The sequence below is a fragment of the Podarcis bocagei genome (assembly GCF_964188305.1).
Source record: "Podarcis bocagei genome assembly, chromosome: 4".
Taxonomy (NCBI): domain Eukaryota; kingdom Metazoa; phylum Chordata; class Lepidosauria; order Squamata; family Lacertidae; genus Podarcis; species Podarcis bocagei.
This window is the reverse complement of record NC_138128.1, coordinates 32845337-32872637: the sequence shown is the minus strand read 5'-3', so window position 1 is coordinate 32872637 and position 27301 is coordinate 32845337. Positions and strand designations below refer to the sequence as shown.

General features: G+C 42.5%; 1 protein-coding gene across 2 annotated transcripts in view; it reads right to left on the bottom strand.

The window, feature by feature from the left end:
• EPHA4 (EPH receptor A4) overlaps nt 1-27301 on the bottom strand; it is a 152735-nt gene that overhangs the window by 26899 nt on the left and 98535 nt on the right. For both annotated transcript variants that reach the window (XM_081192572.1, XM_081192571.1), the window contains exons 6-11: nt 14925-15049; nt 13589-13748; nt 8737-8848; nt 2465-2523; nt 1305-1418; nt 371-556 (exon numbers count right to left, since the gene is read on the bottom strand). In XM_081192572.1, coding sequence (XP_081048698.1) covers nt 371-556; nt 1305-1418; nt 2465-2523; nt 8737-8848; nt 13589-13748; nt 14925-15049 — 756 coding nt within the window. The remainder of the gene's footprint in view (nt 1-370; nt 557-1304; nt 1419-2464; nt 2524-8736; nt 8849-13588; nt 13749-14924; nt 15050-27301) is intronic.

The following is a 27301-nucleotide window of genomic DNA, read 5'->3' as shown; positions in this document are numbered from 1 at the left end:
ATGACTTTCAGAAGTACCCACCTGGCATACCAATAAAAAGAGGTGGAAAAAAACTCACTTCAAACCAAAGCATCACATTCCTCCTTACCCCTTAAAACTGTGTAGTATTACATTTCCTTGTAAAACTATGCACAACTTGCTCAAAGATAGGGTATCGGCTGCAACCATAGAACCATTTATAGCTGACAACAAGATTAATGACAAGTGTTACACTGATTTCCTCCTATTAGCTATCGGTGGATCTGTTCCATCTGTCATTTCAAAGCAGGAATGGCAAAAGCCCTGTGCTGATTTAATTTCATAGTGACTTCCAAACTGTCCTGGTCAAAGACATGATCACACATTTGGCAACAGGTTGTGTCCTACTTACATTTTGTAACCACCCCTTCCAAGTGGATGATGTTGGGATGGTCAAATTGTCCCATGATACTGGCCTCACTCAAGAAGTCCCTTCTTTGTTTGTCTGTGTATCCAGCTTTCAGTGTCTTGATAGCAACACAGATCTCCCTCTTTCCCGGCACCTTCAAACGGCCACTGCAAACTTCACCAAATTCACCTGAAGAGAAGGGAGACCCAAAGGCCAACCATGAAAGACCTGATGGCAACTAAGTCACTGTGTGATTTTAACTCCATGATGTTTTAATTGATGCCATAGAGATTCTAGAAGATTCTGTGAATGTTTGCTAACCTTCAGTTTTGGTTATTCGTATGTGTAATACACTTTCCAATCTCCTTTGGGATTTTCTTTTTGCTTGGCTTACTTATTTTAGTCTTTTTGTGAGGGGGAATACAATATGACTATGATGAACAACAGCAAAACAGTTGTTTTATTCAACTAAATTCATTCACTAAAGAATGTTTACCTTGCTGAGAAGGTAGACAACTTTACTCAAAAGTCTTTGTAAGCTATCTTGAAGACTGAAAATGTAGAAAGGTGGGATAGAAAACTGCCAAATAAAGAATGAAATAAAACAATTTCCAGGAAATTAAAACCACAGTAAACCTTCCATCATTATGAATCTATTACAGTGGTACTTCTGGATGTGAATGGGACCTGTTCCAGAGCCCCGTTTGCATCCTGAAGAAAATGCAACCCACGTCTGCGCGTGTCGTGATTCGCCGCGCCTGCGCATGCACATGACATCATTTTGAGCATCTGCACATGCGCGAGCGGCGAAACCCAGAAGTAACGCGTTCCATTACTTCTGGGTTGCCGCAGAGTGCAACCCGAAAACACGAAACCCGAAGCTACTTTAACCCGAGGTATGACTGCAGTGTCTAACATGGTCATGACTTGAGCTTACCGACACCAATGACTTTTTCAATCTTTATGCAGGAAGCATCAATTTCTTTCGCAAATTCTCGCACAGCTTGGTTGGGGTCCTCATATGTAAAGGGATCAACATACGTTCTAACACCTGCAACACAAAGATGCCTTGTCTAGTTATGTAATCCATGTACGAATGAAGGATCATTAGTATATATCCTCAGTGGGCAGTCAAAAGGCTGGGTGACAAAAGAAATACACACCCACAAAAATTCAGTCATGTGCTTTAATATGCAGAGATGTGTCTTCTCTATACAGTCAAATAGATAATCAGGCTTTGCCCTGGGAATGAATTGATCTGGTACCTGAACTATATTAAAGGCCAGCCTACCACAAAAATAAATAAATTTAGGATAAAAGGGCAAAGTGCTGATCATTTTGTACAACGGAGGAAGCTTTTATACATTAACAACATACTCTTAGGTAAGTGGGTTTTGGGTTAGATTGTAAATTGTGTGAATAGCAACACAGCATTGGTAAACCAGCAAGCAACTGGGTTTTTGAGCAAGTATATTTTGAGCAGCAACACAGCTTTTTGGTGACAGCATGAAAAACAAACGAGCAGCATATTGGTAGATATACATAGCTGTTCATGCCCCAGATCTGTACGCGAACTGGAACTTTTCAATCTGTTTCAGTTCCCCACACTGAACCTCAAACTGTAACTTCAATTGACAGCACAATCCTAAACACATCTACTCAGGAATAGGTCCCACTGAGATCAAGCCCACTCCATATTATCCAGTCTCCAAATAAATCCTGCAACGCTATAAAAAAGCAAGTAATGTGGAAGTATGACATCATGTCTCCCAACCCACTGAATATTCCTCAAGTAAAGAGGCTCTTTTCTGCTTGTTAGGTATGTTTAGGCACTACGTTGATCACATACAATTAAGCGCTGCTTTTACAAGGGGCTGCTTGTGTGAGATGAGAGTCTACCCTTTGGAAAAGGCTACCAACTACGAAGCCACATAACCAATGCAGCTTGTGAACCGGGACACAAATTCTCAGTTTTGGAGAAAGCAAGCTGCAAAGTCACATCTAAGGAAATGTCATTTCTTATTTTCTAAGCTTCAGAACACACACAGGACATGCTTTCTAAACCAGATCGGAAAACCAAGCATCAATGTTTTTTACCTTGATTCAAATGTTTCTCCTCATCTGCTTCTTGCTTGGCCTTACTATACTTGCTCCGTCTGTTGGAATGAAAAAAGAGCAAATCAAAATAAATATCTTACTTAGTGGTGAACTCAAGTGTCTTCTGGGCCTGCCAAGACCTGAATCACTGTGCCTGCCAAAACAAGTTCTCTGTGCTACCATAGTTGATGACTTAGCGCAGCCCCGCCTGCATTACAAGAGTTGTCAGGTTGCTTATATTGCATTAATTGTTGCCATCAAAGAAAAGATCCTTGCATCTGAGGAAAAGGGATTTTTGTATGTGCATCTTGCTTCAAAACGTAAATCTTCATCATCATCTGTGGTCAGTTTTGAAAAGGTTAAATAAATTCAATGTGAGCAAACAATTGAAAAGTGTGTGTGAATGACGAGATTTGTATGTAAAAATAGAAAGAAGTCTTCTGGCACCTTAAATCTGAAACTATTTATTATGTCACAAACTTTCATAGTCCATTCCAGCAGCATTATCCTGAACTGCAGGTACATATACACACAGTGGGATATACACACAGGTCACAAGGAAATGAAATATAGAAAAATGCAGCATATGTGTAATCAACAGATTCTCAAGTAGATTCTAGCTCATATTTCAATGTGAACAGCAACATATACCTGATAAAACTATTTTAATTCTACACATGTGAACATTAACCCTACAGATTAATATTAAGACTATACATATAACAACACATGAAAGGCTCATAATATTTGCAACCTTAGCTGCTGTTGTTTTTTTAAAGCCCTTTGATAAACAAAGATCTAAGGGAATCTAATAAAAGAAGTGCTTTGGTAAAGGAAAGATTTTCACATGGTAAAGAACATTTACAAAGTTCAGCTGGTCCCTGCATCTCTCTAGGTTCTCAGGATCTCAGGGTCAGAACAGGAAAATTCCGAAAGCACAAGTACTATTTAGCAATTATAATTCAATGTTTCCCCCAAGTGAGTCTACTGCAGCTTTTTTTGTTTTTCCTATGGGAACCTACGGCTTTTCTTTAATATTGCCGACATCAGAACTTTCATGGTGTCACAGGAAGCATTTTGGGCACTGTTGCGTATATTTGCCAACAAAACAAGAAACAAGACTAACCGCATGTGATCACTACTCATCCTTCTGCTGAGGGCATTTAAGCAATTTTAATTGTGACTGCATATAAATGTTGTCTTTTCTAAGTATAAAAATTAGATGGCAGTATACTGGGCAGAGGATGCGATATAAATCAATATGCAATTTGATCCACGGCCTCTAAAAGAAAGAAGAATTTAACTCCTATCATTGCTTATTGGTTGTAAGAGCAGCCCCCATGCAGTGCAATCCTAGACTTATCTACCCAAAACCAAATCTCATTGAGCTCAATGGGGCTTACTTTCAGGTAAGTGTGTGCAGGATTGCAACATAATGCTCCTATATGAGCGAAGGAGTGCATATATGCCCAACTGTTACACAAGTACTTCATGGTACACATTATACCAACAAAGACATCCCAGGACAAACACACTGGAAATGCATCCTGAAGGGCGATATAGACATTTCTGCAAGAAGCAAACGTGCAGAAGGCCTGCTCACTCTAAAGTATCCCCATTGATTTGGTGTGCCAGTGGCAATATAATAATCTATTCAGAATGAGCTGAATAGATTATTATATTGCAACTGGCACACAACACACTGAATTTTACACCAAACCCCCAAGGAATGATTATGTTATGTATGGGGCGGGGAGGAAGCCCCCAGTAACTTTTAAAATCCTAGTTATCTTTATTTGGTCTAAAAGAGCACCACTGTGGAAAAACTCCCTCTCCCCTCCCCCCCCCCAAAGGGAAGCTAGAAGGAAGCGCAATGAATACTTTTCAGTCTTTAATTACAGCTTATTAGCTTCTAAATAAAGGCTTCCCAACCTCCTATTCACTTCAGCTCTACCTTTGTCACCTGTTGAGCTTTTGCTCAGGGCGGGAAACTGCTGGGGCCTTTTGTCTTGAAAAGATACTTTCCTCTCGCCCCCCACCCATCTGCTCATTACTGAGTCACTGGGAGGGCATGGGAAGTTCTCTGGAGGCCCTGAGGAATGCTGGACACAAACTGACATTCACAGACAGCTCACCTGAATGACAGAAAGAAACCTTTGTCGCAGAGCTCAGCCCCGTAATTACAGGGATTTGGGTGACAGTGATTAAATGGGAGGCGGGGATCAGGAAGGGAAAGCAGGCGCTGTGGAAAAACTGCAGGGGTCAGAGAGGCAGGCAAAGCCTACAGGTGGGACTTCCAGATAAAAAAGAGGCGGGTCCTCAGCCTGACAGGCATGCACCGCAAATGACAAAGTGGGAGCCAAGGGGTATTAGCAGGTATTGTAGCAAAACAGCAGGAGCCCCACAAGCTTCTCTCCCAGTCAAGCCAACGCACCAGAGTTGGCAACTCCAGCCTTTGACAGGCCAATGTGGGGAACACAAAGGCGGCTCAAAGATTCCTGAATAGTGTGTTCCCAAACAGAAGGATATGACAAGGTGGCATGCCAGGAGCATCATCCCTACAGGGGCCTTGGTGGAGCTCTGGCTGTTTCATTTGAGATATCTGGATTTACCAAGCTTGTGATATAATAAGGAATTCTAAGATCCAAAACCTAACAAGACCCATTCTGCCTTCCAATTCTTCTTTTACAAAGCACCCTGCGGCACTAATTTTCAGGGCTCTCAGTGTGTTGCTCTGGAATCCTTTCATTTTATTTATTATTTACAGAAAATGTTTCAATCCCACCCTTCCGTTCTAAAATCAGCACTGAAGGAGAAGTGTACAGCAGTTTTAGAAACCGATAAAAATATACTTTAAAACACCGCAGCAGCATAATAGATGCAAATGGTTTGCTCAGAGAATGAACCAGCATCAACTTTTCTAGAGATTACTAGGTGACCAATCAGTAGGTGAGTATCAAGTTTGTTTCCAAGACGACTCCCTGTGCAAGGCCAAATTCTACCATCTTTGCTTTTACACCTTGGGAGGCAGTCTTTCAGGGAACATGCCCCTGACAAGTCAATTGACATCAAGTTTTAAAACATAACAAAATCACAGCCATGGCAATTTAACCATTAACTTTAAAATATTAATTGGAAGCCAGAAGCAGTTTGGTCTGGGGTGGGGGTGGGGAATGTCAGGACATTTAGGATCACCATGGAGAAAGCCATTTGGGGAGAGTGGGAGAAATCATCCACAGCCACAAGATTGAGTAGGGGGTAGCAGAACCAGAAATAATCCTCAGGGGTGGGGCTCAGGGAGGAAGCTCAGACCCCATCAAACAACTGTATTCTAACCTCTGAAAATGCACAAAATTGCTGTTTGAAATAGCTATGCTTGATGAAAGCTGCTGTGAAACATTCAATCTGCTATCCATCCTTTGCTGATTTGAGCTAGCACTGAAAGATTTAATACTCTTTTTTCTCAGTTCACATTTGCTTCATGCTAAAGTCATGGCAAGGGATGCGGGTGGCACTGTGGTCTAAATCACTGAGCCTCTTGGGCTTGCCAATCGGAAGGTCGATGGTTTGAATCCCTGCGAGGAGGTGAGCTCCCATTGCTCAGTCCCAGCTGCTGCCAACCTAGCAGTTTGAAAGCACATCAAAGTGCAAATAGATAAATAGGTACTGCTCTGGCAGCAAGGTAAACAGCGTTTCTGTGTTCTGCTCTGGTTTCACCAGAAGCGGCTTAGTCATGCTGGCCAAATGACCCGGAAAAACTGTCTGAGGACAAACATTGGCTCCCTCGGCCAGTAAAGCGAGATGAGCATCACAACCCCAGAGTCGTTCACGACAGGACTTAACTGTCAGGGGTCCTTTACCTCTACTTTTAAAGGCATGGTGAGGCATTTGCCTGAACATATGAAGTGTTAAATGCAAGGCTTGCACCAACGCCCCCGGCTATGTAGGACCCATCTTCCAATCTTTGTGCAAAATGTCCAGTGGTGCTGGGGGCGGAGTTTGCATCCATACCACTCACAGTTCACCTGAACATACCCCATGTGGCGGTGCCTTATTTTCTTCCTAGGTCGTGGCAACACTTCTAGCTTAAAAACTGGGTTTTAAGTTTACAAACAAACCTAGTAAGTAAATTTTGGTATCCAGAAAAGAAACTTGGATGTCCCTCACAGAGAGACTTGCTTAGCTTGTATTACTTAATGATGCTGCTCGGAACAACTTTAAACAGACTGTGAAGCATGTAGAAATCACTGAGAATCCGGCAAGGGGAACTATGGGACTTTCTTTGAGCATTTCATTTACTGCACAAGATCTGTACAGCCCTTGGTGTTTTGCATGTCAGAGCTACATCTTTGAGCCCACTCCCCATTTGCTTCTGTTTATCCTTCCCCCAGAAGGGGCTGGGCCAAGCTCCCATTCTTAATAGTATGGACACCTCTTTATTTGTTTCCATCCAATTGGAACCCTTCCAAGGAAGAGATAACTAAGGAGGCGGCTTGAGGGTGAAATAAGTGTTGGCGGCAAACACATCAGCTCCTCCAGCAAGTCTGTCAGCTACCTGGCTCCCAACAGCCTTTCCTTTGACAGCTTTATGGCCACTACTAAAGAGAATCAATAGGAGGGCAAGGGGTTGACGTTTCATTTTCTAAAAAGTGATCCATTGAGGACCAATCACCAGGCACTGTTTATCAGCCTAGGGAAGTGGCATTTTATAAAAAAATAAAAATGGGGAAGCTGGTAAAGGAATAATCTCAGCGAGACTCGGCAGGCAGAATCCTCCAAGGTGGCAACTCGTAATTAGAAATCCAATGCACCTCACTATCAATCCTGCCTTAAATAATAAAGTGATCAATAAAAGCAGAGGGGGTTTCAAGTCATCAGGCTCAGTGATGCTATTTTCTGTAGCAATGGCTTTTAATAAACCTATCTCTCTGCAATACATTTTCATATGTACTTTTCCTCCTGTCAGCGTGGAGGCTGGTGAACCAGGCAAACCACCCACTGAAATCCATTACGGCGAACGACTACTTATCAGATATTATAACCCCATGGATTTAACAGTGTGTGCTTTTCTTTTTTTAAAGGAGAAAACAATTTGCAGTAAGAAAGTGAAACAAAAGGAACCTGATCTTATTTATAGAGTACAAGAACATAAAAACAGCCATGCTGGAGCAGACTAAATATTCATCTAGTCCACTGTCGTATTTTCAGTAGTTGTCAGCCAGGTGCTTCTGGGAAGTCCAGAAAGAGGCTGCGAAGACGATACCCCTTTCCCATGGTTGAAGTCCAAGCAACTGATATTCAGAGAGACACTCATTCTGAACCTGAACTCTGTTCCTAGCCTATCTTGTAGGGCATTTGTGAGGAGATCCCCTCCCATCCATTTTTGATGCTTTTCTTGATTGGGAAAAGAAAGAGAATTACTTCTCCATCATCTTAATCACCTTCTCAAAAAAAGCACATGCTAATTGTAAGCATTTGGGGGTGGAAAAAGCAATATTCTCTTTATTTAACCTTTTATTCCAGGGACTATGTGGTCTTAATAACTTCCTTTTCCTTATTCTGCCTTCCTATCCCCACCTGAGGCTAGTCCAGGAAAATACTACGGAGCAGACTGTTTTTTAAAAAGCTAAACCCATAAATGTATTTACACTTCTAGAAGCTGAAATAATTGCTTTCCTGTCTTTGGGAGCCTGGTGATGGGAAAAAAAAGTGTTGTCTAACCTGCCTGGCATACAAAATTGTGGAATTTAGTGTTTAAGTGCACCTTCCTTTTTGTTCTGTAGAGGCAACAACTACTGATGTGGCCAAATGCAGAAGCCATCAGAAAATCAAGGCGGCATCTTTTCTCTCTCTGTATAAGCTCAGATGCAGGGGGTTGTTCCGTTTCTCCACCCCCATCCCCATTGCCCTGGCACTTCTCCTATAAAATGCTGTCAGCCCAGAATGATGCATTCATTAAAACCCTACATCAAATTACAGTCTCTCTTTAGATCTCATGTTGTTGGCTTGCATCTTAAAACCTCCCACCACCACCAGCCTATCCCTAGGATTGGTTTTGCATTTGAAGGGCAAATAACTCCAGAACTATTACCATTACACTGCATGCTGCTGTGGTAGAGATGTTGAGAAGATCAAAGCAACACAGGAGAGGGCTTGTGATGCAAATGCACTGTTTATGATGCTAATCAAAGAATTTAGCTTTGTTTGGGGGAGAGACAAAAAGCTGCCTCATGAAAGAGAAGGGGGGAAAGAAGGGGAGCTTAAGTTCTTACCTCCTGCTGATGACAAAGGCAGCAATGAGAATGACCACAAGGACAACACTGCCAGCCACGGAGACCAGAAGGACCGTGGGGTTGGTACCTTCGCCAATGATGGGAGACGGGACTAGAAAGAGAAAAAGATATCTGTTAACATTCTGTAGTTATGTTACAGGCAGGAACAACACAGGGAAGAGTGCTTGGTTTTGCAGCTGATGGGCAGACAGACGCAGTTCAATGCACCACTCAAAGCCACTCTTGGGCCTTTTCATTAGCTATTCATTTGCCATAATTTTCCAGGAGGGCCTTAATTAGCAAAAGGCATTATGCTCAATAATGGTTTTGGGGGGAAACTCATTGAGAATAAGGACTCCCCTCTTTCTCCCCTTCATGTCTACCCTGAGAGTATAATGGCTGATTTAGCGCCCACTGAGCTGCTTCCCATTTTATTTGATTTAAAATGGACCAGATGCTCATTCCTTGACTATGAGCAAGAGGCAGACTCAAACAGAACAAGATGTTTTCAACTATCTTAAAGCAGGCTAGAGCACGGCCCGTTTTCATGTGCGCTGCCTGAGGGATGTTAACACCAATAGGCACAACCTGAACTGATTAACGTTTCTCTGTGCAATGGAAATTAAATATCCTTTGCCGCCTGTTATCTCAAGAAGCCATCATGCTTTTTACGTCTGTTGAATGCAGACAGAATGTACAAATAGCTGTACATTTTACTTCCAAAGTGGGGAGACCAAGGGACTGAAGAATGAGACCACCAGTTAGGTGTAGCGCAAACCACAGTTTCATAAAACGAGAACTTTCGTATTTGATGGGAAAATATGTGATTGGCAGTTGCTATTGGCAGCCTGATTGCCAAGAGGGTCATCTCAAGGAGGAAATAAGTGAATGCACAAAGCCACCATATCAACTGGGGCTATTGGTCTATCCAGCACAATATTGCCTTCCCAGAGTGTTTGTTGTGGGGGAGGAAGGGAAAGGAGAATGTTAGCCGCTTTGAGACTCCTTAAAGGGAGTGAAAGGTGGCATATCAAATCCAAACTACTACTCCTCCTCCTCCTCCTCCTCCTCTTCTTCTTCTTCTTCTTCTTCTTCTTCTTCTTCTTCTTCTTCTTCCCTGATAGCCAGTCTCAGCTGAGGTCTTTCTCATCCCTGTTCACTGGGATCATTTAACTGGAGAGCTAGTAATTGAACATGCAGACTTTTGGAAGGAGAACATGTGCTCTACCACTGAGCTATGCACTGATCAGCACAACTGCTGAATAGCTCAGGCAGGATGGAATGTCTTGTGGCTATGGACAACTTGGATTCATCCTGCAGAAAATAATCCTTGTAGAGCAGGGTGGTCCAACTTTTCATACAAAGTAGGCCGCCAGAGTACTTCAATACGGAACCCACGGGCCTCACACTGCCTTTTTGCATGTGGGGGGCAAGAGCTAAGCCAAAATTTGACCCTTACTCAGCCCTCATGCTGTCTTCCCAAAGCCAGAGAAGTGAGGCTCAGGTCTTTGGGAAGGGGGCCCAAGGCTCTGGCAGGATCCAAGAAGAAGAAGAAGAAGAAGAAGAAGAAGAAGAAGAAGAAGAAGAAGAGGAGGAGGAGGAGGAGGAGGAGGAGGAGGAGTAGTTTGGATTTGATACCCCGCCTTTCACTCCCTTTAAGGAGTCTCAAAGCGGCTAACATTCTCCTTTCCCTTCCTCCCCCACAACAAACACTCTGTGCTGTGAGTGGGGCTGAGAGACTTCAGAGAAGTGTGACTGGCCCAAGGTCACCCAGCAGCTGCATGTGGAGGAGCGGGGAAGCGAACCTGGTTCACCAGATTACGAGTCTATCACTCTTAACCACTACACCACACTGGCTCTCCCACCTTCTCCCCCAAGTTGGGAAAATGCTAACTAGGCTTTGGAAAGGAGCTGGGAGGACTCTAGGACCCTGTCAAGAGCCCTCGTGCCTCCTTCCCAAAGTTCAACACCTCACTTGCCTGACTTTGGGATGGCAGCATGAGAGCTTGGATCATGGGTGTAGACAGCATTTTTGTTGGGGGGCAGGCCTTTTGTTGGAGGGGCAGAACCTCAGTTATTTTTATTGATGGGGGAGCACCAAAAAAGGCCTTGAGGGCCACATGCGATCCGCGAGCCAGCCATGTATTGGACTGCCCTGTTGTACAGATTGGCTGCCCACAATATTGAATCACTTAAGCTCATAATGAAGAGGGTTTGTAGGAAATCACCCTGCTTACTATGGTCCCTGACCAATACTGTAGTTTTGTGGCTTCAACTAAAGAGCTAACCACTAGTTCTAAGCAGAAGCAAAACAGAGACTCACTATGACAAAGGCCCAAAATAATATGGGAGCGAGATAAAATGGACTCCATCAGCAGACAGCCCAAATCCATAGCAAGGTCAAAATAGAAAAATGACAAGAATTAAACGAGAATTGATGGGATCAAGCACAGATAGGAAGGGTGGGTATGCAGGGAGGGTAAAGAAAAGGCCTCTTTTTGGACTTTTCTCCTAGAGGAAGCCTGAAGAGAAAAGTTTCCACTGATTCCTGCCTCCAATATTCCCCGCCCCAAGTGAACTGGCATGAGGGTGATTGGCAAAGAGGAAGGACTGGCCGGAGGGCAGCATGGTCAGCCCTTGCAGACAGTTAAGCCACCCTTTCTCTGCTGTGCCAGGCTCAAACTGAGGAACTAAAGGTAGGGTTGCCACTTGTGGGCATTTATAAAAGTATAAGGGGAGCACACAATGTTCCTCCCTAGCACGTAGCCATGTATAACATGCTTATCAAGAGAGAACCAATAATTATTATAAGGAATTTATTCTTTGCCACTTGAGATGTGCAGATTTATGCATAGAACTCATGTTAGCATTAAAGGAAGCCAAGCCATTAAATCCCCCCCCCATGAATCAATGGGGGATCTTGGTGCAAAGTAATACACAATGTATCATTCTATCGTTCCTTATTAAGACTTCCTCATTAAAATGTTGAAAACAGCTTGCATCAAACACACAGGATATGCAAATGCTAGCAAATACCATGTTTGCTGTGGGCGGATTTACGTAACTGCTTTATTTCATCCACAATGTGATTTTCTGCAATCACTCTCTGGATCCTATGAACATGCGTTTCAAAGTCCTGGTTCTTGAACACTTCCAAATATAGATGCATGAACACAATCCAAAAGAACACAACACTTCCAAATATAGATGAATGAACACTTGCTGTGCTGTTCACAAGTGCAGAATGAAAATGGATACGCTCTACAGCTAGAGGGAATGCATGATTGTCATGAAAAAGGTTTCTCCTGTGACCTTCTCTCCTGTAAACGTCTAGTGACATGATCTCACCACACTGCACATCCCGTGTTATGAGCCCTGTGGAGATTTTTTGGCAGGGCTGGTCAAAGAGGGAGGTGGAATGAGAAGAGAGTACAGGGGCAAGTTGTGCTCATGAGTGTGTTGATCTGGATGCGGTGGTGGGGATGAGTGGTTTGTTGGGAGAAAGCCCTGCCCCAGTGGCATCAGATGTCCCACCTGTTGAAGATGGGGAACCATACAGTCCAGTCTCCATACTGCCTTCAGCTAGCAAAGCACTTCCCATCCCAGGGAAAGCATATGAGCCTAGGTTGGAAAGTGAGCCACTTGTGCCAACCCTGACTCCATCTTCAAGGATGTACCATCAGCTACGCCAGTGCAAACAGACTCGGTCTACCTGCAGGAGTGCCCAGCTCTGTTCCTTGGCAAGACATCCACTCGAATGACTGTGCCTGCTCCACTCTTCAAAGGGAGAGTCAACGGTTGAGACATTGTATCTTACAGCACTGTTTTGAACGCCTGACCTATGTACCTGAAACCTGAATTTTGGAATACAGTGGTACCTCTGGTTACGTACTTAATTTGTTCCGGCGGTCCGTTCTTAACCTGAAACTGTTCTTAACCTGAAACACCACTTTAGCTAATGGGGCCTCCCGCTGCTGCTGGGCCACCGCCGGATGTTTTCTGTTGTCATTCTGAAGCAAAGTTCTTAACCCGAGGTATTATTTCTGAGTTAGAGGAGTCTGTAACCTGAAGTGTATGTAACCTGAAGCGTATGTAACCCGAGGTACCACTGTAAAGCCTTTGGTAATAATCGATCCAAGGGTCTGAATGAGGCATCTGTGTTGGGGAGCCAGGACATCACTTGACTGGCAGCTGCTTGCAGAAGCGGAGAGACTTACAGAAGGGAGACAGGATGTCCTGCATTTTCTAGGTATTAATGGAAGAGACTGGGAAAGGAAAATTTTGATCTATTAGAGTCTAAGGATGTTGTGATGATTTTGCTACTTAGCAGGACCTGCTTGATCCCTGTCATAGTATTTGCATGATGACAATGATTGTATTTAGTCCATACTTTCTGTGAAAAAGTTATAAAATATATAAAATACCAAACACCTTGCTAATCATTTAAAACCAAATACACAGAATAAATAACACATTTAAAATGTGTGCATCTAACAATAACTATAAAAAGGACAAATCCTACTGCACTCCTCTAACAGGCCGTAAATCATAACATAGTATGATCTAAGGGTGTGTGTTTTTTACGCCTGGGTAGATAGGATTCTTTTTCATCTCTTTTGGGGGGCAATTTCCTCCATTTCCAATCTGAGAAGAAGCCATGGAAAGAAAAGTCTGTGATCTGGCACGTTTAGGTGCCTGATCAAGGCCAAGCACTTCAAAGAGATTCTGAACCAACAAGAAACCCATTCATTTGTATTCAATTAAGTTAAATGCAGCGCTGTTTCAAAATGGTGACAGGAGGAGAAAGGATGCCCAGGATTATACCAGTGAGAGATGTGTTATTATTACCTACCAGTGTTGGTTGTGAACTCAAAGGGTCCACTGAAGTCTCCATAGCCAGCTGCTGTCCTTGCTCTCACATGGAAGACGTATGAAGTCAACGGATTCAGGCCCTTGATATCAGTGTTTCTGGCAGCCGTTTTCACAATGCGATAGCTGCGTTCATTTTGGTCCTACCAAGGGGAAAAGACAGAAAGAAGAGCAAATAAACAGTGCTCTGTGAACTCTGGAACTTTACCAGTTGCCTAATCTGTGATAAGGATGTTACTAACAGGGACAGAATTTTCAAAGGAGCACTGGAAACTTTATTTTTTTGTTATCTTCAGTGATATGAGAGATTGGCAGAATTGTACATTTCATCATTCTTCTTTGGCTGAAGTCAAAGGAGTGATCGAGGAGTGATTAACTGATAGTCAGTTAATCACTGGTTTGCTTTGCTTTTTTTTAAAGGCAAGTGAATATGTTTTTGGAAAACATCGGAGATTGTAATCACAGTCCTTCTGATGAACAAATAGAACTTTATTGTCCATGCTCAGTTCTTTCTCTTCCACCCCTTCCAGTTTAGAACTGTGAGAAATGCCTGCCAAGCACTCTTCTCTCCCCTTCCCCCTTTGCTCCCCTCTCCTTAAAAGTGGATTCTGGTGTTTTTTTCTGTTTGGAAAATGTGTCAGGAAAAAATGCTATAATCTTGTTCCAATAAAAATCTACAACTCATTTTGGGCATTATTAGAAAAGCAAATAAGGTGAAGGGGGTGGGTGGGAGAGAGAGAGAGAGAGAAAGTAATTGTTCATTTTGCAGAGAACCTTGAGAGGAAATAGCTCTTTCCATAGATCTGAACTGGGGGAGGAACAAATTATTTGTAGAAATGTCTCCATATAACTTGAAGGAGGTGAAGAAAGTAATTTCCTTTCCTTTATTTTCTATTAAAATCTATCAAAACGCCACCATCATTCTGGGCAAAAGCTATCAGCTCATACAGAGCTCATTATTATTACTGTGCTATATACTTCATTATTACACATCTGTCTCTGTTGTAAGGCTAATGTTGCACTACTTCTCTGCTCTATTGATTCTCATTATAAATAGCCCCACTGGAATCAGATAGTTCCTACGGTGAGAGAAAATACAAAATGACACCAGTACTACAGAGCAAAGGGGGGGAGGGAGTGCAATATGTTATTCAGTACAACTGCTAAAATGTATGAAATGTCAAACTGGATATGATTTTATAGGCAAACAAACTTGTTGCTGATAATGACCCATTTACACAATGACAACGGTAAACATATTTGGCCGTGGCATCCAACATAATGGAAGAAAAAGTCATCTCTCCAGGATGAATTAATACCTTTTCATAATATTTGACTTCATATTCCAAGATGACTCCATTCGGCCTGTCAGGTTCCAGCCAAGCCAGTGCCACACTGTGCCTCGTTATTTCTTTAGCTTGGATCAAAGCAATTTGAGATGGAGCTGCCAAGAGAGAAAGGAGGGAAATGTTATACAATGGCTCCCAGAAGAGCTCTAAGTATTGGAGGATGCTGGCTGTTTTGTCTTTTGCACAAATGCAATGTAAGATCCCTTGGACACACTCACCAAAGCAACTCAACACAGGCCTAGCCTTAGGCATGTTGGCTCCACGGGAAGACTATTAAAACACTGTCCATGCAGTAAATTGTACTATATAGCCTGTAAGGAGCCTCCTCCTTTCCCATCACATTGGTCTGGTGGCTCTGTGCCCACCTTTCATTCTTTTAGGACTCAGACCCCTGATTAGGTCTTTCAAGCTACCCTGGCAAGGCGCAGTAATGAAATGTTCTTTGATGACATCAGTAGCATGCATTCATTCATCAGGTCTGTTGGTACATTTGTACCACACTGAAACCAGCAAAAAGCATCCCTGGCTACATACAATAAAGTTTAAGCTACCATGCTACATAAAAATTAAGCAACAATCGTTAGTGAGGTAGAGTTCAAAGAAGAAGGATTGGCCACCTAATTTATTGGATTAGTTCTCCTAGATTAATTTAGGATTGAACTCGGGCCCCATCCAGAACCTGGGCCAATCCTTAACTGATCAATTTAATCGCTCTCGCATGCACACACAATGCAAGCCCTCCTATTCCCCTCCCTCTCCATGAACTTTCCTGTCACTTTCAGGCAATTTGAAAAAGTGGCAAGAAGCAAGCAGGAGTTGCGACTGAGGAAACTCTTGGATAGTGGGACCTGAAAAGGACCTCAGTGGGAACTTTTAACACCTGGAAAGGTTTGGGAGAAAGGTATCCTCTGGGCCCTGCAAAACTTTACATGATGTTGGGAGTAGGACAGGGCCCAGAGGACTTTGTCCTCCCATTTTAACTTTCCTGTGTGTTACAGTCTTCCAATGAGGTCCTTCTCAGGTAGCCGCCATTAATTGAGTTCAGGTGGTGGGCGAGAGGGCATTTTCATAATATAGAATTGTAGAGTTGAAAGGCACCCTGAGGATCATCTAGACCAAGCTTCTGCAATGTAGGAATATGCAGCTGTCCTGGATGGAGATTAAGCTTGCAACCTTGGCATTATCAGCACCATGCTCTAACCAACTGATCTAGAGCCTATATACTACTGATTCCTGGAGGTTAAAGAGCAAGCTCTATGGCCTAACACAGGACTTTTCTTTGAACATCTAAAGTTGCTTTATACCAAGTCAAGCCATGCGACCATCTAGCCAAGTACAGAACTGTCTACTCTGACTAGAAACAGCTCAAAAATCACAGATTCCCCTCTCCTCAGCCTTAACTGGAACTACAGAGATTGAAAGCAGATATCTGACTAATAAACTATACCGCTCTTGTTTCACTAGGACACATGAAAACTTTCAAAGAAGACTCACAATGTAGAATTGTGAATCTGAATGTAAATGATCACAGAATAGGCTAGAAACTCTAGCAGATTTTCTCCATTCTTGCTTTTAGGATTTGACTGTGTGACCTTCTGGTCTCCTATGAATGTTCTCTCATCTTTATTGTTTTCACACTTGACCCTTCGCTAGGCTTACTGATGAAAAACAACTTTGGGTTGATTCCAATGCTAACCCTGCTCAGCGCAGACTCATTGAAGTTAAGGAGCATGACTAACTTAGTCTACGCCGAGTAGAACTTAGCTGGATACAACCTTTTGCTTTTATTTGTTATTAGCTAAGTAAACAAATAGGTTTTTCTGATCCACAAGATCAGATAGGTATCAAACTGAGTCATGCAAGAAGCTGCTAGCAATCTAAATAAAAGGAATTGTCCACACAAGCATGCATTCATCATTGCCAGCTACCTAAAGAGGTGCAAGTGAGAATGAGGGGAAGGACGCTCCATGGGCACTGGTCACCCTGCAACACAGCCAATAACTAGAGAGAGCTTGATTTGAGTAAAGTTTGATTTCACTGGAGAGCAAAAAATAAAAAAGGTCAATAGGCTTTTTTGACAATTCAACTAGTACTATAAAATGCATAAAAGTCCACGCTTCTTTAGAATTACATTTTTGAATGCAATACGGAGAGCTAAGATAAAACAAACAATGGGATAAATGAGAAACATCTCAATAGATGTTCCTGGTTGTTTACCGTACAGCATCGTTGGTGCCCGGACTTGAGATGTTTAACAGGCCAGGGGACAATGCCTTTCCCCTTTGACAATGACAGTAACAGATTCGTAGTTCTGTTGGAGGAATGGGCTTCCTGAAGATTTACGATCCAGGCTGCCCACTCTTTGCTGTTCTGTTACTGTGTGGTCACATCTCTAGCCAGCTGTTATCAAATCCTGCCACAACTGACAAGCACTGGTACAAATGATGGGGGTCTCTGGGGAAGAAAAGGGGGCATTCAGGGAAATTTTTTTTTAAAAAAAAAATCTTATCTGCAAAAAGCTGTTCTGTAGAGACAGAGATTAGGCAGCTTCCAAAACTGAATATATTCCCTCCTTTGTCCCTAAAACCCTAGAAATATGCAGGTGTTTCAAAACAACAGGAACCAACAACAACTGCAGGGTGAAGATCTATGGAGACCTTTCAAAGTGAAATCATAATGCCACATCTTATGGGGGGGGGATATAGCTATCATTGAACATTTTAATATCTTTAAAAGGACCTCATTGAGAATTGTTTTAAATAACTAAATAGATAAATGTCACATGAAACAGCAACAGCAAAAAGAAAACCGGACATGAAAGCTTCAAAACTACTTGACCATATCAGACAGGTCTGATGGGAGGAAAACGAAGTAGCAGGCACCACACATATAGTCACAAAGGAACTCTCTGGGCTGAATTGCGTCTGTCAGGAAGACTGTTTCTTGATCTACTGCTTGACAGTTTGGCATCTCTGTTAGAAATGACTCTGGAGCTCTGCTCCTGCCTCCCTCAACACGTCTACCCATCTGTCTGTTTGTTCCTCACCCAGAGTCTCATGTGCATGAAGATATACTGAATAACAGAAACAGGGAGGTTTCGTTCAAAGGGGTGCTATCAAGTTATTTATAGAAGGTACCCAATACAGAAGCAACTGTCCTGGCTTGATATCCATGTAAAACCTTTAAGCCAAAGGAGACTTTTTTCAAGGATAAGTTCTTCTTTTCTTTTCTTTTCTCTCCCCCTCTGCAGTGGCATCAAAAGTCAAGGAAGGAAATCAGGATAAGTTACCACCACAGTCTACAGTAAAAGCAGATTAGTGACAGTCCAACCAGAAAGCCGAATCCCTTCGTTAATGAGTGAGTCTTCAAGAGCAGCTGAATCATTCTTTCATAAATAATTTTTCAACAGCTCTGATTCGATCTATCTTTAAGAGGATGTTCTTTCTTGAAGTGGGGGAGGGAGGTGTCTTCCTTTCATTTTTTCCAGTCACACATATTTGGAAACAGAAAGTATCACTGTACAACAGACGCTGAAGTGATCTGCTGAAATCTATGACCCAAAGTTTCATACCTGTGTTAAAAATACTGATAGAAAAGGGTGGAGTGACAGCTAGGGCACCACTCTTCTAAGCATCCTTCTCAACCGAAGCAGAACTTGCTGTTTTTAGTCAGCACCTAAAGCTTAACAAAATAGATGCTAACTAAGAGTCCCCTAATTGTTGCATCAATATAAAGCAGCTGTTGTGTACAGAATCAGTGTAGGATAGTTGTTAGAGTGTTTAGACAAATGTTTAAATCTCCATGCATGAACAAAGCTCATCAGATGACCCGGGGTCAGTCACTGTGTCTCAACTTATCTACCTCATGGGGTTGTTGTACAAACCTTGGCAACCTTGGATTAAAGGCAAGTGAAAACTATATTCCCTTCTATGCTTTTAATGCTATAAGTTGGATCCTGCTAACAGAGGGTCCATGTTGTACTCGGCCCTGAAACTCTTCCCCAACCGGCTTGTGGGCGGGGCTTGCCCTGCTCCAAGCCGGTGGTGCCACAGTTATGCCAATGGCCTTTAACCAATCAGCAGCATGGCAAGGTTGGGGGTATCTATTTGGCAGCACGACATAAGGACCTCCTTTTGCTTCGCGTTGCCGAACACCTGCCCACCCACCTGTTAATTAGGTCGTGTTTGGCCTTGCTTTGGACTTCAGTTGGTCGCCTGTTTTGGAATGGGGGCCAGGTAGGAATTTTTTCCAATGTGGCAGATTGGCTTTGGCCACTTGTTTTTTGCCTATTTCTTAGCAACCATCACAACTTTGTAAGGTTTGGCGGTTAGGCATTGGTTTAGAGGAATGTGGGGAGGGGAGATGCGGCCCTCCAATGAATAGGGTGTTTCGTTAAAAGAATCCGAGGGTCTGGATCTCGTCCAAAGCCCAGAGAGGGGCTAGGGCCATGCCAGGACCCCCAGGAACCCCAAGGGTGAGCGCCAGTCAATATATACAGACGGAGATCCCCCTGCTGGTTGTTTACCCTTCCAGGCTTCCTGCAGGGTGGGGCAGGAGCCAGATATAGTTTGATACCAATGCCTAAGCCAATACCAGTCACGTTTGTGTATTTTAATAAAGTTGTGGCCAAAATTTGCCCATTAACATTTAAACTAAATTCTGCCTCCACTGTGTCTTTATTTCCATTCAGGATGGGTTTTGGGGCTCGAAGCACAACCCAAGAATCCAGAGACGTGCCCCTCACTTTTTTTCTGAAGTGTGCATTCAAGAAAGCTAGTTGCCAACCAGGAATACGCATCTTATATACTTATTATCGGGGATATGCATCTTATATATTTATTTCATAGATGGTATGTTATCCATTGTATGTTCATTCATGCAGATAACATGTTTCTTGGTGAATTCGGTATGCTCTGGGAGTGGAATGAAGAGGAAACTGTCCCTGAGTAAATGGCTGTGTAACATTATGCAGGCCCAAACTCAGTAGTTCACTATCTTGCCCCTCCTCACTCAAAAAGACTTGCTCCCTACTGTTGTGAATGGAGCAATTTTCTTTTATCTACTTCCTCAGTACTCTACCATTAAACACCTACCAGTAGTTTTATTACTGCTGTTCCGTGCTTGTGGCCTACAAACAAAGAATAGGACAGCAGACTTGGAACAAAACTTTGCCCAAACAGCATAATAAAGCAATTTCCTTAGGCTAGCAAACGCTGAGTTATTGCAGCAGGCCTTTGGCACTTGCTAAATATGGTAGAGTTCAGGTGCCACTATTTCATGACTGATTCAGAGTAGAAGAAAGTAACAAGGAGAAATCAACTACCGGTAAGTGAAAAGTCTTTGGTCTGCAGGAAACCAATGAAAATGAGAATCCTGAAGATCGGGATAGCACTACACAGTAATCTTTGTGCACAACTAAAAGTGGATCACTGCAGATATATATATTTCACATCAAATTAATTCAGTTTCTTCAAATATTCTTTCATCCTTAAGGGGAACATAACCATGCTTGATGGCTTCAACATGTTGTCAAGGATCAAAATTAAATGCTTGAAAGCAGTAATGATACTACTGTGATTAAGAGTTTTACCTTGTTTGAGGGATGCTAAAAGCCTGCTTCATTATTAATTACTTTAAAGAAAGCTGATACACTAAACTAGGATAAATACTCCTTTCTCAGTTGAGAAAAAAACTATTTAAAAATAATATTTGCAAGTCAGCTTGGTGCTGGAGCTTTTGCATTCAGCAAAACTCTTATGACTTCCAAGTTTACTGAGGGTATGTTCCTCATTGTCAGGTATGGGCATAGTCACACAGCAAACTGGGTGTGCACTGGCCATCTGAAAATACAGTATGGCCAATTGCAGAGCTACAGTGAAACACAAGAGCATAGGAAGCAATTAAATACAGTCATACCTCAGGTTGAATGTGCTTCAGGATGAGCGCATTCGAGTTGCGCTCTGGGGCAATCTGGAAGTAACGGAGTGCATTACTTCCGGGTTTTGCCGCTTGCGCATGTGCAGATGCTCAAAATTACATCACGCGAAAGCGCAGAAGCGGCAAAAAGCTATGCGCGCGTGCGCAGACATGCCGTCACTGGTTACGTTTGCTTCTAGATGCGGACAGGGCTCCGGAACGGATCCCGTTCGCATCTAGAGGTCCCACTGTATCACATACCCCAGTGCTGCTGCTCTGTACAGATGTTTCTTATAACTAAGTGAGTTTAAAATGCAAGCTACAGTTGAGGACGATAGTGGTTTTAAAGTTTAAACACTACCTTACTCTGTAAAAGTATAATGACAAAATCTTTATCATTCTGCTCCTCTGCCTCCAAAATCATTTCTTGAAAGACAAAATTCAGATCATCATGCCAACATGAAACAACTTTAAAATCTGGAACTGTGACAGCTGCAATATCCAGCCAAAGGTTTATTCCCTTGATCTCGGTGAGAGAGTAGGACACATATGTGAGAACACGTGTAAATTTCTTTCACGGAAATCAATGAGACATGCAGCCCAGTTCAAGGCATACTTATTCCAAAGTTAAGCTGCACTGTTTCCAATGGAACTTTTTCCATGTTAAGTGTGCATAGTCTTAGAGCTTTAACTATGACTGGATCATGCCCATAGATTTTATTTGACCACTACAAAGTTACGAAGCAGAGATTGGCAAATCCTCCTTGTTTTGTTTAGGAAGGAAGCTCTTGATGAGGCGGGGGGCCTGCAGTACCACTCAAGCGAGGCATCTGTTTAGTCTAAGGACTACTTGTTTTATTTCTGCTTGCTTGCTAAGAAAGCCTGTTGGCACGTCCTGACAAAGATAACTTAATACTTGCCAACAGAAACATGGCAGGAAGCAATGTGTATGTTTCCTGTATGTATGAATGCCAGTTTTAAACAAACAGGAAAACAAGTCTTTCAGTAAGAAGGTAATTTATAAAAATCTGTCTGAATGTTTCAGCCACTTACAAAAAAAAGAAGCAAAAGAAAAGAAACATTCCCAAACGCTTGAATGACAGTGATTAACATAACACGGGTGGTTGGAGTTAGCACTGCAAAACATTTGAAGAAATGCTATAAGCAATTTGTTCAATTTGGAATTAGCCAGTGGCTCTGTAACCTGGGAAGCTGGGAGACTGCTGGGCCCATGCAGTTGCAACAAAGAGCAGAACTTGATCCACCATAAACAGAACGCCAGCTTTGATAAATTGTGCAGCCTATACTAATTCGAAAGGCATGGGATAATAAATAACCTTAGGATAAGGAGAAAGAACTTCAGAAACTGGACTGGGAAGCAGCCATGGACATCTGAGCTTCTTAAGAGGCAAAAGTACAGTAGAAGAATCCCAGCGCAAGTTGTGTCAATGCTTTGCTGAGAACTACATAAATTGCCGTCTGTCCATGTTCTAAGGTGCATCATGCATTTCATATCAAAGCCACAAGTGTGGAAGAAGAAGGCATTACCCACCCTACTTCATTTAGACATACTTTCTGTAGTGGTTTGTTAAGCTGCCAAACACAGGGTGCCATTCAGACATGGGGAATATTGCAGTAGTTTGCCTGATTGTAATGCTAGTGCTTCTGTTCCATTTTCTCATGTTCTTTTCACACTCCTGGACATGCTATATAGTGGCATGTTGAGCTGAATTCGATTCATACCAGTAGGTGCGGCGCGACACAAAAATGAATGTCATTGGACAACTTTGCCACTCCCCTACCCTTTCGGTGCATATGTGTTTCTGAAAATGGCAGGAAAAACCTGTATTGACAGTAAAGGTAAAGGGTAAAGGGACCCCTGACCATTAGGCCCAGTCACGGACGACTCTGGGGTTGCAACGCTCATCTCACTTTATTGGCTGAGGGAGCCTGCGAACAGCTTCCGGGTCATGTGGCCAGCATGACTAGCTGCTTCTGGTGAACCAGAGCAGCGCACTGAAACACTGTTTACCTTCCCGCTGGAGCGGTACCTATTTATCTACTTGCACTTTGAGGTGCTTTCGAACTGCTAGGTTGGCAGGAGCAGGGACCGAGCAACAGGAGCTCACCCCGTCGCGAGGATTCGAACTGCCAAACTTCTGATCAGCAAGCCCTAGGCTTTGTGGTTTAACCCACAGCGCCACCCGTGTCCTTGTATTGACAGTATACCACCCTAAATTTATCCACTTTACTCCTGTGATTTTCCAGATTAAAGGGGCTGCAAATGGATTTTTTCTGAACTAAAAAAGCACAGAAATAAATGCTAAGAATGTGCTATATTTCATCAGTGGCTTTTTCACCACATGAAAGCTCAAATATAACGCAGAAATCAGCAGTTAAGGAAATGGAATAAACTGCCATGTGAATGTAGCCATAGTGTTGAAAACACACTACACAATGTTGTAATAAGAGTGTGGGCCGTTCCCTTTTAAGGAAAGACCAGGACTGCTAAGTTTCAGATTTGGATATAATGTACTATAGTGATCCTACATGCGGAACAGACTAATATGATTAGCGGCAGGTCTAGCACATCAACAGCAACCCAAATACTATTTTAAAAACTTACCTCTTTGACTTATGCGCAAACATCAGAAGGTGCTATTTCTCTAACCATGCACACTATGGCTTTTGCTTTAACACCAGCATTGCTTTCAAGCCATCCAGATTTGCCAGCAGTATTTTATTCTACCTCCATTAAACACAGAAGATAACTGTAGCAGATCCACGCCTCCAATTTACAGTTAAAGAGAATGATTGCTGGATTTTAAATTTTATTAGCTCTGCAGACCATTAAACTGCATCTCTCACAGCTGGAGCGACTGCCAATCCATTGTACACAAAGATGAGACATTCTCTTGGACCAAAATATAAGGCTTTGCTTAGGCAGGGAGTGGGCAGTGGGTGGGATTGAATCATGCCCCAGTTCCTTTACTGTTCTAGGTGATTAAATTCTGAATTACATAAGTCTCCAGGACAGTTCTCTCAAAATTCTTCACTCCTTTCTGATGCACTCTCATTAAATCGTAACTGTGGAAGAGCATGGTAGAAAACCCAAAGAAAAGAGTGAGAAGTTCTTGCTTTCCCACAGCCATTACATTGGCAGGTTAAGAACTGACAGAAGGAAGCAATGTTGATAGGAACAGCTAGCATTTATATGGCATACATAATGGTCCTTAAGGTGAACCCAACAGTGGTAAAGAAATAAATGTAGAGGAGGAAGAAAGACATGAATGGATGACCCCATTCAACAGAATGCATTTTATTTGCTGGTTGCCTATGTCAAGAGGGAAATGGTGCAAGAACGGATTCAGATGAATTAAAGCCATGCTGTGAACTCTTAGAAGGTTACTGTTTGGTACTTCAACAGTGGGACTAGGAAACGTGCTTCGTCCTGATGCCCACATTGTCTTCTGGGCAACCGCCCAGCGGTGGAGGCAAGGGAAAAGGAGGAGGAACAATACATATGAATTTTATCTTTGTACAGTAAACTAGTTTCTACACACACCCCTCTCTACGCCCCATGCAGGCAAGCAAAAGGCTTTATGCAATGAGTTCAATGCCACATTACGGGCACTGCAAAGCAGTGGTTTAAGAGGATGTGTGGCTTGGAGAGAGTCCTGAGGGCCAGAGAGAGAGTCTGGATGGGCTGCATTTGGGCCCCCGAGCCTGAGGTTTCCCCCATCCCTGCTCTACAGTATGTGGACAACGGGTAAAAACTGGGGTTAGACACACTCAGAACAGACCCACTGAAATAAAAAGCCTGGTCCATGTATTTTAGTGAGTGTACTATTATGACTAATGTTGGGTATCACACCATGAAAATTCCCCTACCCTACCACCCCTTTATAGCTGTTAAGGTGTCTGGAGAAATGGGTAAGTAGTAATGTAAGGTTTTACTTCCCCATATTGTAACAAGTGCTTTTAGTAGTAAGGAGGAAAGCTATTTACATAGCTAGGACATGGTCCCCATTCATCTGCTGCCATTTCTAAATCATAACTAATCATAATTCCCTAGAAATAAGTAAAATGAATTATAGGGAGTCATTGAAGCCCACCTCTAAGCTTGGATAAACAAAACTGACATTGGAATAAACGCCACAAAAATACAAGGTGTGAAAAGAAAGCTGGTGTGTGTATGGTTGGTAATTTGATTAAATATAAATTTCAGCAATGTGGTTCCTAGAATGCATAAAGTTAGCCTTTTCTGTTGTGCCACGTAATGTTTTGATGGTGTTAATTTGAGTGCTCTTTGTTACGACTGAAAGCTATGGATACTTTTGTTCGCCCTGAAAACTCTTATACAAGAGGTGGGGGCTGCGAACGAATCTACGCCATTCTGGCCGGCTAATGAACTGCAAACCTGTTCTTCACTTGAGGGACTGCCATAAAGAGCGAAAGGTCGGAAGGGGAGTGGGAGGCAATGTTGCTCAAGCCTCTTTCAGTTTACCACCCACAACTTTTTACCTGTAAATGGCTCTGTAATTGGATAGAGTCCATTCTCCTTCATCTGAAACCTGTACTTTCTATGGCAGCAAATTATAAACCATGTGAAGCACAGATGAGGGGAGAGAACTTCATTCTGTGCACTGCCTGGTTGTAAAAATAAAAGGAGGTCAGTTGAAAGCAGAGTCAGAAACTGGAGAAGGGTCTTTGAGCCTTGAAATGTGCAAGCGCAAAATTAAAGTCCTACTTTAGGGTGTCAGCAGCAGCTTAAATTACAAGTTCCACATTTATTTCGGTTCACCCAGCATTTACTCACCTTTGGATTCCAACTCTGTGTTTTGAATTGGGGGGGGGGAGTTGCATTGTTTGATATTCTAAATAGCAATACACGAGAAGAGAAAGCTGCCAGCAAGATTTGGGATTCCTGTTGTGGGGTAAGGGTCAATGTTATTGTAAAATAATTACGACCATGATTTTTAGAGCTCTTTTGAATTTCATTTTCTCAGGGCTGATTATAATGAGGATCAGGAAAGGGTTCTGGTTTGATTGTCAATTCAACACAGCGATCAGATTGCTCCAGGTTGATTTTCAACACGTGATGCAGAATGGTTTCTGGAAAGCAACTGCCTGTCAGTGTAGACCAGGGTTTCCCATAAGTTGCGTCTCCAGCTGTTATCAGACTACAACTCCCATCATCCTTAGCTAGCAGGACTAGTGGTCAGGGATGATGGGGATTGTAGTCCAAAACCAGCTGGAGACTCAAGTGTGGGAAACCCTGGCATAGACAGTACTGTACTAAACTAGATGGACCCAATGCCGTGGGGCTGATGGGAATTGTAGTCCAAAATATCTGGAAGGCACCAGGTTCACAAAGGCTGGTCTTAATAATATGTTATTGTTCTAATCATGAAAACCACTTTGGGAGCCTTGTTGGCTGAGGTACAAGGTAAAAGATGTGTTTAATAAATTGAATAAATAAATAAACCACAGGTTTTGTGTTTTCTGTCTTATAAGAGAACAGTATGTTTATCTATTATGATACTTTGGAGAGCCAATTTTTGAGTGTTTTATTTTAGTCTAATTTTCTCTGTCTCTCTTTTAACAATAACAAGACTGATATATTCTAAATTAGTTCTGGGTAAGGGCAAAGCAGCCATTACTTACAATTAAAGTGACACACCTCTTCTAAAAGAATTGAAGGCAGCTTCCTCTAGAACAAATGGTCAGTAGATATATAATCAGGAAAAAATTGTTCAGATGTATTATTGGGGAAATCTTCCTCTTCCTCTGAGTTCCCTCAGAAAAACAATCAAGCTTTGGCATCTCTCACTGTATAGTTTTTGTTTCATGCTTTATGCTTTTTCGCAGCTGTCCCTGTAGACTTCCCTTGTCACAACTCAATCATTTTGCCTTTGTTCAAAAAATCCTCTATCAAAATGTTCTTGCTTTGATCAAGGAGGAGAAAGCTATTCTTATTACTGTCCCATCAGTCCCAGCCAGCAAGGTCAATGGTTAGGGGTGGGTTGTAGGCCAACAATATCTAGAGGGCTACAGATGGTCTAAGCTCCTACACTTTCTTCCATCCAGTCCCATCTCCAGCTAAAACAACTTCTTCCCTTCTTTATCCCATCTATCTTTATGCCCTCACAGATCAATCCTGTACATGTGTACTCAAGTCCACTTCATTTCAAAGTGGGTGCACTGTGTTCCATGACACCACCAAAAGCCTTGTGCTTTCTTGAACACCCTCTTGTCCTTAACTGCCCATAGACCTGTAATAGGACCCAGTATCAGAATGTGGACTGGGGCAGGGAGATGTTCACCATAAACCACAATGGTATGTTGATGATGCTATATAAAATAATGATAATAATATTCAAGCGGAGATAAATCTCCAAAACATCATAAGAACCGCTTTTACTTCTACA